This window comes from Pleurodeles waltl, chromosome 6 (genome assembly GCF_031143425.1).
Source record: "Pleurodeles waltl isolate 20211129_DDA chromosome 6, aPleWal1.hap1.20221129, whole genome shotgun sequence".
In the NCBI taxonomy this organism is placed as follows: Eukaryota; Metazoa; Chordata; class Amphibia; order Caudata; family Salamandridae; genus Pleurodeles; species Pleurodeles waltl.
The window spans coordinates 1,558,377,208-1,558,390,893 of NC_090445.1; the positions used below are offsets into that span (position 1 = coordinate 1,558,377,208).

General features: G+C 42.6%; 1 protein-coding gene across 1 annotated transcript in view; it reads left to right on the top strand.

The window, feature by feature from the left end:
- DISP3 (dispatched RND transporter family member 3) overlaps nucleotides 1–13,686 on the top strand; it is a 145,722-nt gene that overhangs the window by 41,077 nt on the left and 90,959 nt on the right. Inside the window, exon 2 of the mRNA XM_069241240.1 lies at nucleotides 9,653–10,586. Coding sequence (XP_069097341.1) covers nucleotides 9,662–10,586 — 925 coding nt within the window. The 5' untranslated portion in view covers nucleotides 9,653–9,661. The remainder of the gene's footprint in view (nucleotides 1–9,652; nucleotides 10,587–13,686) is intronic.

Consider the following 13,686-nt stretch of genomic DNA (forward strand, 5'->3'; position numbering starts at 1 on the left):
GCACTGCTGCCTAAAGTCAACACCTGTTTGATCTATGTAATGTGAGTGATACTGGTGCTATCCAAAGGCAGTAGGGTCTTTGAAACCTGTGGTGGAGTTCTAATGTGTGAAGCCTGAAAGATAATTTTTGCCAGCTGGGTAAGAGGCCTAGGTATAACATTAATATGTATTTGTTAAGTGCACTGTACAAGAGGGGTTTACAGCAGCTGTGTATTGTTACATAACTTAATGATACTCATTTTATAGACTTCAGGAGGATGAAAGGCTAAGTGGCCCTACCTGGACTGAAAACTTGTCTCTGAGGATTATAGTGAACAAAAGTAATATAGGAATAATCATAGAGAATGCTTTGCTTCTAAAGCCACAGTCTTTGTAACTGTGCTGTAATTTAATTTTATTTATTTAGTACTTCATACACCTGACGAGGCACTATAGTGCATTAGTGATCCGATATTATGGTATATCACAGGGCATTCTTGACTTGAAGAAATTTGAGCTGCAATGTTTTCTAAGTGGGAAGTGTCTCTATGCTTAAGTGGGTAGTGTGGTAAGGATGAGCGACACATTGAGCATGTTGGTTTTAAATTAAATTATTGTATTACACTGGTTAGGAGGAAGTGGGTTATGTGTGTGGCATATGTGGAACTTGTTTTTGTTTCTTGTGTGATGAGTAGTGGAATACACTTGTTGTGATGCTACGAAGGTGCTTCTGTGCCAATGACGTAGAGTGAGAGACAGACGCATATGTGTCCCTACCATCCTTGATCAGTCTTAATTCTTCGGTGAGAATGGGTAACTTCTGCTTCTTCAGTGGTAATGGCACCAAATCATCTGGTGTTCGCATTATCCTTGTAATCAACAGAACAGTTTGTTCATTGGTTTGTATGATTCTGCATCACCAGATTAATAAAAAAACAGATATTTACTTACTTCCTGAATTTCAGGTGATCTTGGAAGTTGTTTGTCTTTGCTGGGAGGAAGTTACATATTTTTGTCCTACACGGAAGGAAGTTATATTTTTTGGAACTTACCTTGGATGAACAACGGATTTTTGCCTTGAATGACAGACAGTATGAAAGCAGTTTTACCTTTAAGGTTGTAGTGTCTGTCTACAAGTAGCTAGTGACGTGCTTGGAACAGTGGCGTGATGCACTCCAGTGGGCAAAGATGTAGGAGCTGATCTGCTGCTGTATTTGGGACCCTTAACAGTTTTCCCAAGTAGGAGGAATGGGGCCCCTATGTAAGGATCATGTGTATAGATTACTAAAGTCATGAAAAGGGACATGTCTAGTTTCTGCATTTCTAGATTAGGGAACATGTATAAAGTAGTTTTTATGGTGTAGAAAATACTTTTATTTACTTGATTCACAGTACAAATTTAGAGTCTGTGATAACTCTGATATTTCGTCCTTCACCTGGTGTTGATAGTAGGGATTAGGCTATTTGGCCTGATGGATGTAGGGTGGTTGTTCTTTTATCCTCCACCATTTAGGGTTCTTAGGTTTGGAAACATTATGTTTCAGATGATTGTTTGACATTAATTAATCAACAGGACAGAGACAATGGTCAAATCTTTATGAGTCTAAGTCCTCTGGGTTTTCTAGCTTTAGGAGTATTGTCACTGTAGTTGTAACAGCAACAGCTCAAGCTGAAGTATTTGATGAGGCTGGCATGGGTGGTAGATAGAAGTTGAGAAAAGTAGTGAGTTACAGTGGCTGGTCAATGGAGATGAACTGATGCCACATTCCATGGGTGTCAGTAGTAGAGTCTGTAGGTGAACTGTGCCTGAGGTGGCGGACAGAACCTGCCGTAATAGTGCAACCACTCCATTTCTGTCCATTCTCATTGAGAGGTAATCCCTGTTAGATATCAGGGCAGATTCAGTGCGTGGGTAGAAGTCCATTTGATGTTCAGAGAGTAGATTGTTTTCCTCTATGAAATCAATGGTCTTAATTAAGAAAGATCTTTATATCAGTTTTTCAATGGATCCACCATTGAAGGTCTGACTGGGTGGCTCGAATTGGTAGCAGGAGGCAATTCTTCATGAGCAGTTTGATGTAGCAGTTACTCAGAGTGGAGGGGTAGGTTCCTGGAACTAATGAGTTGTTGAACATTTTCCCCTCTGCGACTTGAGGGACGCTACTTTAGGTCCGAGTTTTGTATGTTTGTGACAATGTGATGTAGCTTTACTGTGTAATGCCTGTTAGATACACACAACCTGAGTTAAAGCTGTCCTATGTGAAGTCTTCTGAGCATGTAAGGTAAGAAGCTTGGGCTAGAGCTATGCTGTATAGGAGAGAACACCTGTACCATCAGTATGGATTTTCCTTAACTGAATCATACAGAATTTTCTAAAAAGACGTGTCATATGGTGTCAGTTTGATTTGACATCTGATACTTGTACTTGTAATTTGGCTTTATTGAACAGAGTGTACTAATTTATTCTAGGAAGACAATTAACTTCAGAGCCTTGGTCTGTTGAGTTATAATTGGAGGCCAAAAGAGGTATACATCCAGTAGTTGAATTGCTCAACGTGTAATCAGGAATCCTTGGCTCAATTCGATTTGATGTTGGATCTTTATTCGTTTGAGATAAAACCATAAAAGTGCGAATAACAGTTCATAAACCACAAAGGCAAGGTCCTGCCCATATCAGTGTTACATCTGACATAGAGAGTACAATGTATGACACGGTGCATTTACAATATTTTAAAACTCTAGGGCAAAAGATGTCAATTAAAAATACAACATGGAAAGTGCAGAATGTAAGCTAAGGTAGCAAATTGCAAACAGTAAAACCAGTATACAAACATGTTCCTATGCTCATCAGCCATAGCACAACAACAGCATAGACTAGCATTTGCAAGACGTGGAGCCAGCCAATTCATTATAAAGTGCAAATGTAATTTAGTGAGTTTAGATCGAACCTCTAGAGGACTACAAAGTGCCTGTGCAGCTTAGAACATTGATGTAAGGCTGATTAAAACCTGTCAGCAGATAGTAAGCTGCCGTGTTGAGATGTCCCCCAGTTTGCCACTAAGCTCTATAAAAACAAAAACCTCTCTCTAGGGTCCACTATGTTAATATCAAAGAAAGTTACAAACCACCTAAATATCATTCTCAGACCAGCATTGTAGCACTATGAGCCTTGGGTCTCACTAGAACATGATGGTGCCTTTCCAGGAGAAGAACAATAAAGATAGTGTACAAAGCTATTGCCTCACAATGGGGCACTAAACGACCAGTGGAAGTAGATAAAGGTTTGGACCTTCAACAAGTCGCATAAAAATTTCAGAATAGGGGTCGATGCGAGTGTTTAAGATGTTTTCTAAGGGATATGGGTTTCCATATTAAGAAGGCCACATTAAAACTAATAAGAGGGTCCTCCAAAGAACATAGATATAGAAAAGCATCTGTATAATTCCTGATACTCTTAGCTAAAAGCAAAGGTTTTAAATAGAGTTTCCTGATTCCAGTATAAAAGCAACAGAAAAGGATAAACCACATTGTTTTTTGGGTGAATCTTCCATCATATAGACATTTAGCAGCTGCCTCGGGCCATTGTTTAATTTTTGAAAGGCTACCAAACACTGCTGGCATCAACCATTTTTTTGTGTAATGAGTTTTAGTTCCCTTTTACTAAAGGATGTTATGCTATCAGTTTTGGACATATATGAGAGTTACAGTATTCTCTTTGTGTTATCTACGCTTAGACAATCCATTAAAATAGCTTTGGTGAACTTTGTCTCTTCTTTACTCCAAATGGAATGACCCAGCTGGATGGGCCTAATTTCTAAAATATATTCCAAATGGCGCAAGCCCTGTTCCATATGTGCTATAGAGGCTGGTGTAGATTGTGGTGTGACAAGCAGACGCCAAGGAAATATATACTCTCTTGTGGTTGTAGAATGGTAGATTCAGTGAAGGCCCATAACCCACTGCCATACAAGGCTGCTGATACACATTTGTCTCTATAAATTGAGACCATCTCCCGAATTAGTTTACAGCCTTAGTGGCACACCTACAACTGCCAAACAGGCATGTGTCATCTTTAGCTTGTTGTTTTCTATGTGTCGACCAGGAGCCCTTAGAGATGAAGAGAATACCCAGGTAAGAGAATTAAGTGACCGTTTCTGTTGGTGTGCCATTGATTTGGTGAGCACATGACTTACAAGCTTCCTTTCCACAGATCATCGTGTAGGTTTTCTTCAAATTAATTTGGAGGTCCCTGCCCTCCATAAAGGTCGCGAAGCAGTCCATCAGTCTTTTCAGGCCATTGGTGGTCCATAACAGGAGGACAACATCATCAGCATAGAGGAGAACAGGGACTGCCCTTCCTTCCACTCATGGAGCATCAGCGACCACTTCCTAGAGTAAGTTATACACACCATTTAGACTTGGAGAGTACAGGAAGGGTGCCAGTACACACCCATGCCTGGCTCCCCTCCGAATACTAAACGGAGGGGAGCACTCCGCATTAGGCTTATAATGTGCCTTGGCTGACAAATTTCTATATACCTGTGATAGCAATGACACAATTTCTAACAGAGCCCTCGCTGAGTACAAGGTTTGCCACAGGCTTGAGTGATTTACTTAATCAAAAGCACTAGATAGGTCCACAAAACATAAGGGCAAATGGACGGTCTTAGCCCATGTGTATTTCCATATGAGAGGATCTAAATCAATAGACTTCTCTACCGTACCCAACCCCCTGCTGAACCCGTATTGTGACTCTATGAGGACTCTATTATCCTCAGCCCATTGTTCCAATCTTTCTAGGACTACTCTACTCAGGATCTTAGTGGAAAAGTCCAGGTGGGTAATAGTGCAGTAGCATTTGGAATCACGCCTGGAGCGTGAATTACCAGTGATTCCTCCCAGGTTGTTGGGATATAGCCGTTAGCAGCAGCATTCACCTAATCAAATCTTGGCTTCCTAACTTGATCAAACACTATAATCCTAAGAAAATGTATTTAATTTAGGGCACCAAAGTGTACTCGACCATCTATTTGAAGAGCTCCATGAAGTAATTTGATTCATAATGTCTGATTTTAAAACACCACGTATGGTTCACAAATTCTATAAAAAACATTGATCAGATATAAAGTGCATATGGCTCTTGATTAACTGATTGCATCATAAGGAGCCTGGAAGGGGCGGTGGATTCCTGAATGTTTCTAATTACTTTTTATTACAACTTTACATTTTTTTAATTACAATTGCTTTTAAATATAGCTGACTGAACACCATGATATAATATAATGTACACGACTAAAGTCTTACAAACGTTAAATAAAGTAATTTTTAAATGTTCAAGAGTAAGTAACATGTTTTAAAAAATTCGGTAGAGTAAAGGCAGAACCTGTCCAGACTTTGAATAGACTTTCACTTTGAATTTGCTGTCTTGCATCCCTCATTCCTTGTCACCCAAGTTTAGCTCCCGATGGTCACCAGTCTAATGCTAAAACGTGTGGTTTTGGGTAATCTTTGTAACATTTCTAGATCTGAAGTTTCTTGGAGCTGGGCGGTGGTGAAACAGTACAGTATCAGGGCTTGGGCGGCTCCATCATGTTTCCTTGAAGGCAGTGGCGGGGGACTAAAATTTTGTTCTGCCACTGGGCTGGATCCCTTTCAAAGGCTCAGGAATATGAGCTTGCTGGTTGAGATGAGACAGAGGAATGTGTGGAAGGCAGATGGGCCAGGCGGGCACCCTCTGCGGTCTCAAATGGCGCAACCTATGCTATTGAGTAAACAAAATATATTGTGTAGGTTTGGTTTTCTAAACAACCTGGGTTCAGGAAGAGTGAAACTGAGCAGCATGGTTTTACCATGACAGAGAGAATATATAAATGTCCTTTCCTAGTCACAAACCATTTTCATTGTGATATTTTGAAAAGCTTCGCATTGACCAATCATTTTCCAGTTATTAGCTAAAATTGAGAAGCCGGTAGTAAACTAAGGAGTGTCTGGTGGTGAAAATCAGAGAGGAGGAACCCCCACCTCTGCTAGGTTTACTGTATCTGATGGTGTCTGGGTCTGAAGCTTCAGACAGCGTGTGCATTACCTTCGCAAACTCTATGTCATGAAGACTGCTGACCTGTCGAGGGCAAGGACTAGCACATACCTCAACCAGAGAAGGAAATTGTTGGAGGTTGTGTGTGGCATATGAAGTTAGTTAGCCATGCTCTGTGTGTGATATGAGACTGAACACAGCTGTAAGTTAGAACACAGCAGAGACACAGCCGACCATGAGTATACTTAGTGTAGATCTTAGAAACAGAGGACAACACTGCGGAAAGAGTTGTGAAGAGTTATAGCTGTCCATGCCAAGAACTGTGTATGCTCTAAAAGAGGATCCAAGTCAGCCGATCCCATGCTGCCCCCCAGGGACACCAAAGGCCACCAAATGAAATCTTGTGAAGTAGACCAGTGGACCAGTTGTAATTGGTTTGCACTGGTCTGGGTGAAGATTCTTTGCTAGAATGTGGAAGTGAGTGACGAGCTAACTTGCACTCACTGTGAGCTGGCACCCAGAAAGACAGTTCTCCATCGTCAGCACCAAAGACTGAACTTGTACTCTTTTAGGCGTACTAGGAAGGACTAAAAGAGACTCTTCCTGCCATGGCGATGCGAGATAGGGGCACACCAAGAGAGCTCTGTGTACTTTAGAAGCAGTGAACTGTGCCTGCCTGCAAAAGGTGACTGACTTTCATACAGCCACTCTTTCCTGGCTGAACACAAGAGGCCTCCTGGAGTGGGAGGTATTGTACTCCTAGAGTCGGAGGAAGCGTGAAGTGGCCACTTGTGAGTGGTAGGCGTGGACATTTATTTATTATCAATGCAGAATGGAATTATTACTCTAAGGGCCAAATTCACAAAAAAAGCGGCGCAGCGCAGTGCTGCATCAAAATAAGCTAGAAACGTAGGGATGTGCCATATTTACAAAAATACAGCGCACCCCTGTGTTTCCCTTGGTGCCGTCGCTAAATTTAGCTACCAGTGCCAACGCAGGCATCCTTGCGCCAAGAGTGTCTGCATTGAGGGGATTGATTGTTTATGTGCAGGAAGGTCTCCTTTCCTCCACATAAACAATCATTAATGACGTTTTGCTTCGTCTATGTGTGCTGCAGAATGTTGCACACATGGGAAAAGCAAAAAAATAAGGAATAAAAATAGTCCTCCTTGTTGTGCCATGCTAACGCCACCCCTGGGGTGGCGTTAGGTTTTGGTGCTGCCACAGATTTATGCCTTCTTGTAAATCTTGGGCAGTGTAAAAAGCAATGGGTGTTGCGGTGGAACACCCACAGCCCATTGCACGCCCCTCTGACGCAGAGCACTGCGTCGGAGGGGCCCATACTTACAAGGTGGCGTTAAGCCACAAAAAGTGGCTTAGTGCCACCTTGTGAATGTGGACCACTACACAGCGCCACAGGAGCATCACTAAAAGTGACACTTTCGTAGTGCTGAGGTCTTGTAAATCTGGAAGACTCTATATCTTCTGATCCAATGTTCAATTTACTCCATTTAAGTCATAAAACAACTTTTAATTTTGTTTAATTGGTCCGGAACTTTACTGAGTGATTTTTTCATTAAATTTTTGGGTTGGTAGTGGTGATGTGCTTTTTCTGCAGTCGTCTTCCTCTTCGGTCCTGCACTACAAACGGGTAGACAAGGCTGTATTTGGGAATGGGACGCAGAGATACCTAACTAAGAGCTAGTTTTGCTCTATGGCAGGAGAGTTTGCCCCAGTGAACAACCCAGCTTCCTACAACTACTGAAACCAACATAGCATGCCATGAGCCTCCGCCTGAGATGGCAGTCTTGCAAAAACAGTTTGTCCAGCTTGAAGACAATCTATATCCCACCCGATAGTCTGCACAGTCCTCAGGAAAGAGACACATTACAAGCTTTATGCAAATTAGTAGTGTTATTTTCTACCCTTTTATTTAATTTATTTGCCAAATCTGCAGACAATTTGTGCTAGTGTTCTTCTGTACCAGCACTAAATGTGGTTCCTTAGGGAGTTGTTCTCAGCTTCTTCCCTAATAGCAGGAGGTTGGGGTGAAGACGATGCATGCTACCCATAGATCTGTCAGTGGTTGTCTTAATTCACTTTCAAAGCAATCTAGGATCGTACTTTGTAATTTATCTAGCATGTTAAGCCTGCAGGTGTGGCGCCAAAGCACAGTCTGGTACTTGCAAGGTCTGAAGCAACCCTTGTTAGTTTGCTTTTTTGGAGAGACTGTATGTACTTAAGGTGTGACCAATCCCAGGGGCGGCTCCTCCGCAATGGCGGAGGGGCGTCGCCCCCCCGGCTAAGAGCTAGCAGATGAAAAATAAAATGATAGCTTCCTTTTATTTTATTTTTCATCTGCTGGCTCAGCCAGCAGTGCAGGGAGGGGCGGGGCTAGCCACGGGAGGCGGGAGGAGAAGAGAGTGCACCTGAGTGCGCATGTGTATTTGGCCGCACTTAGGTGCACACTTAGGTTTCTCTAACACGGCTGTGTAAACAGCCCGGCTGGAGAAACTGTACAGACCCCAGGCTTGTGTGGGGCAGGGGCGACATATGAAAAGTTGCGCATCAGAACCGATGTGCCACTTTCTTGTAAAAAAAGCCCCTTGGTGTCCAAGAGATTGATATAGTCCTACAAATTCTTGATGTCATCGATGGATTCTGCACTTGCACAACTGATGTAAGCTTGTTGTGTGGGCTTCCTATTAGGTCTGTCACTCTCTCCACACCTTTCGGTCCACAATTCCTATCAAGTCAGTCACTTTCCGCACCTCTCTATCCACACTCGTTCTCATGATAGGGATGCTAAGCCCATGCCATAGGGCCAAGTGTTGCTTGTGTGCTGGTCTGTTTTGTTTTTCTCTCTGGAGAGCCATGTATGTATATGGTATTTTTGTAGCTCACACCTAGCCAAATGGCAGTTGAGAGCTCTACAGAGTCAAAGGCAAAGATGCAGGAAGGGGGAGCGGAGTTCTGAGAGTGAAGGTGAACTGTTACTTCGTTGTGATGCAGTGTTCTTTAAAGAGAGGTGGAGGGAAATTCTGCTATAGTCTGTCGTTCTCTCTGTATAGAATTTGTTAAATGCTTTCTTATTTTGCTTAAGCTGATATTGAGTCATAGGTTTGGTTTTATGCTTTAATGACTCTTGCACAGTCTTCTTGTAAGTCTTCTGTGACATCATACCATTTCTGAACTGCTGCTGATTCTGTCAAGTTTGCTACAGAGTCTCTGTGAGCTCACCGGCATTGCTGACATATTGCTAACTCTCAAGGTATCCGGTGATGAGTAGTTTGTGATCTCATGTTCTTTCCCTACTTCTTTCTGACTACTCCTATTCTTTTGTTAAGCCCAGAATCAGAGCTCATGTCTGACACATTGCAGGCTTCGCACTTTGTTTGTGCTGTTGAGTTATGTATAAGTTAATCTGCTTTTCTAACTCTTTGCTAACTATGCCTATACAATTTTAATTACTCTATAAGCTTACTTCTTTTCTGGGCTCCTGTTTACTTCACCCAGAACAGTCTGAAGTTCCCTGTGACCTTGTGATCTTTTCTGACTTCTTGAGGACTTAGCCCAATCAGGTGTTAAGTTCTGTGCAAACTCCAATGCTTGACATTTCCTCTGTTCCTCTTCCTGCAGGTTAATGAAATGGATACAGATGATGATCCTTTACTACACAATGCTTGGGTTGATGTGGAAGAGGAGGAGGTGACCTTTAATGTGCCAAACAGGTGCAGTGGATCTCAGCTATGTGGGCCATGTCAGAAGAGCTATAGTCCTGTACAGGATGTCCTGCCCAAGCCTGGCTTCTGGAATGTCGTGGGTTGGCTCTTTACAAACCCCTATTCTGCTGGTTTTATACTTTTTCTTGGATTCCTGGTGCCTGTGGTCCTCTCAGCACTAATGTTCTTTACATCTGCCCCTCTCGATATCGATATCTCCTACAATGCCTTTGAGATACCGAACCACGAGTCCTCCCGACGCTTTGATGCTTTCACTCTTGCCTTAAAGTCTCAATTTGGAACCTGGGGTTCGAGCCACAGGGAAGTGTCCGACTTCTCCTCTGAAACACTGCAACGCTTGATCACCGCAAAACTATCACAGAACATTCCAAACTCCTCCCATTTGGCGAATGCTGTCCGAACCAAGCGCAGCACAGTCAACTCCATGCCTTCCCTTAGCAGGAGCCCAGAAGCGCAAGAAACCAACCACACAGCCCGCCGTTCAAGAGGGACATCCCAATGGGACCACCCTAGTGTCTATACAAATGCTAACACGCAGACCCATGCCCATTGGCGCATTGAACTCATTTTCTTGGCTCAGGGGGACAGTGATAAGAACATTTTCACCAGGGAGCGGCTTCAGACTATTCACCGCATTGAGAGGAAGATCATGGACCACCCACGCTTCCGGGAATTCTGCTGGAAACCCCATGAGGTTCTGAAGGACCTTCCCCTGGGCACCTATTCCTACTGCTCTCCACCAAGCTCCCTTCTTACTTACTTTTACCCAACAGAGCGAGGGGGCAAGATTTACTACGATGGAATGGGGCAGGATTTGGCCGACATCCAAGGTATGTTCACTGGGCTGGGGGGTTTAGGAAAAGGAAAGAGACTGGATCTAACTCACAGGGTCATTTAAGGCCATAAGGGAACATGGAAGAGGTGAGTGGAAGATGGTTCAACTGACTGGTTGTTTACAGGCAAGGATGGATGTGAAAGGGATGAGTAGGACACAGAGAACTGATACCTGGGCATATAATGACTAGCTAGGAAGGTGCAAAGTATGACTTCTGTAAACCGTCTTCTGGTATTTCTTGGAGTCACAAGGGAGAAATGAAGTACACTTCAGATGATAGAGAGTGCTTAAGAGGCTGTTAAAGGAGGTGAAAGACCGATTATTACAATACGAGATTGATTTACGTAGAAATACATGGAAGTGGAAGGGATTAATGAGGAAGGACCAGACTGACTTTTTATTGTTACCTTCAGAGCTTCAGAGACATTGTCAAAATGTACAAATGTTTTATCTTTTGAAATTGGCTTAATGGATTTAGAACCTGATTTATATTTTTGGAAGTAGTTCCTTCCCCGCCAATACTATGGCCTGCCAATCCAATTTAAAAACGCACACACCATAGTCTGAAGATGGTGGAGACTACTCTGTCCCTGCCTTGGACAAACTTCTTCAACAGGTTGATCGAGTAAGGGCCATCAGAGGTTTGGCTATATTTCTACCCACCTAATTTAGACGGGCAATCATTTAGCCATATTTCAATGCCCAAAATCACCAGGAAAAACTTGGTGGGAAAGCGCTCTGAAAAGTGCTTAATGCCTCTTTGCCATCGGAGAAACTCCAATGACAAAGGGGGCTTTTTTGGGGGAGTTTTTGTTTGAAAATAAAAAATATTTGGTAAGATTGCCATACGGCTCTGTCATTGACAGAGTTATATGGGAAAATAACATTGTATTAACAGAAACCGCTGTGACAGCTGTTCCTGCCAGTGCTAGAAATGATTGCTAGGCCAGAAGATGTTTCTAAATTTGGCGCAGCACCTCTGTCAGGGTGACAAAGTAATTTACTCTGTCACCCTGGTGGAGGACCTGTCAACCACCAAAAACATATATCAGGCACTTAGTTTGTGTTTACTTGATGGCCAGGTTACAAGAGCTGAGACAATGGTGTGAACAGAAAGAAAACGAAACCGGTGTTGTGCACTGGAATTCCGAAGAACGCATTGTATTATGTTGATTCACCTATTTACCCCATTTGAAACCAGTGAGTGACCATGGACTTCAATTTACTGTCCTTACTGCGAGAGTGCATGCAGTTGCCTCGCCTCACATCATGTTGTTGCAGCGCAAGTGTATACATCAAGCCCCAGAGATCTCAGTAGGATCACTTGATTACTTTTAGTAATGCCTGTCTAGATTCAAGGCTGTAAGCTCTCCTTAGTGCTTTTGGCAGTGCCACTGTACCGTCTAGGCCGTGGAGTCTCTGAAGTTAATGATTCCATTTTAGAGCTGTCAGTGCACCATTCCGGGCTCTGAGGCCTTTACAGAAGCTCTGATTCTGCGTTTTGTGCTGTCAGTGTATATTAGGAGTAAATGTGTCCTTTGGTGCTCCAAGGCCCTCAGAGCCTTTCTTATTACCTACTAGGAGCATCAGCACACCCTTTGGGGCTCGCAGGAATCCAAAGGGTCTTTCTCTTCTTTTGGTAATGTGATGTGTCCTTCGGGCTTTTCCATCTTGTAGTGTGTCTGGTTGCTTACGCCTGGTGAGTTTATCCCTTTGGGTTTGGTTAAGTTTTTGTCAGCACTATACGTTTAGTACTACATTGAATTTCAGATTCTGTGTGGCAGTGTTCAATGCGTTTCCATACTGAGGTTTAGTGAGGTTTTCAATCGTAGCAGTCTCACATTCCTCCCTGGTACCGTCACCATGTTTGGATCAGTTATTTTCTGTTGTGGTTTGGGGCTTCCATTTCCCACATGGATAACGAGTGTGTAAAATATTTAGATGGTGTGTACGTTGGGTAATTTTGTCTCTCGAACCTTTGGTTTTCTAGTGCATTAAATTCCATGTTCATAGTGTCACTAGGTTTAGTTTTGAGATTTTCCTTGTCCCTGAAGTGCCTTATTTTACGCTGTCAGCAACTCATTTGGCTGTTGACTGCTCACTAGATCTGTGACTTCCTCTTGCTAGAATCACTGTGTCTGTAATCTGGTTTCTCTGAGTCGCAATAGTGTTGCTACCAGTCATGTAAGACGTGTACCTGGTCTTAGAATCCCTGATGCTATGATCATGTATGGTCAGTATTTCTCTCAGGGCTCTGGGGTTTAAACTGGTTCTTGGATACCTTTTTAGACCTTTCCCATGTGAGAGCATTAGATGTCTTGCCAGAGTATTGTTTTTCTGAACACTTCATACATAATATACATACACAGATGGTCTTTTAGTCAGCTGGCTTCATTCATTGGTCTATTAAATTGGTATCAACATTTTGCTAACACAACACAACTTACAACATCGGGCAATGGGTTAGTACACTTTACCCAATGGCTTCCTTCAATATGACTGTCTGCATAAAGCCTGTGCACAGTGTGTACATCCACTTAAAGTAGTTCATTTCTCTTTAGTGATACACCTGGCGCAAACATGTTTTTTTTTTTTTTTTACATTAACTTCAAGTACTGGATACTTTTTTCACCTATACTTTGAGTGCTCAGTTAGATGGTGATTTAGTTTCTGTCTCCTTTTTAAAGTTACTGTCATAAAGTCTGTAAGCATCATTGTAAACCTTATGGCTGCATGCAATTTTATTGCTTAGTTTTGTGGTGATTTATTTTAGTCTCCTTTACGAATAATGATAAGAATAAACCACATGGTACAACTGGGAGGTTTGCTATTTAAAATATCACTGATAAGACAACCACACACCAGTGATTGTATTTTAGGTTGAACATTTTTATTGCAATGATATAGCAACCACGTTATGTTGCTGCATGTTTCCTTTTTAGGGTTGAGCCTGTGTCGCATGCGCTTGTGCATGCGTTTCGCTTGCGAAACGCTTTAGTAGTTACAAAAGGGCTCGGAGCCCCGTCCATGTCACGTCAGTGTCTTTCATTGGTTCGTAGGCTTGCCTGTTAAAATCTGCTTGCTTTCATGCCTTT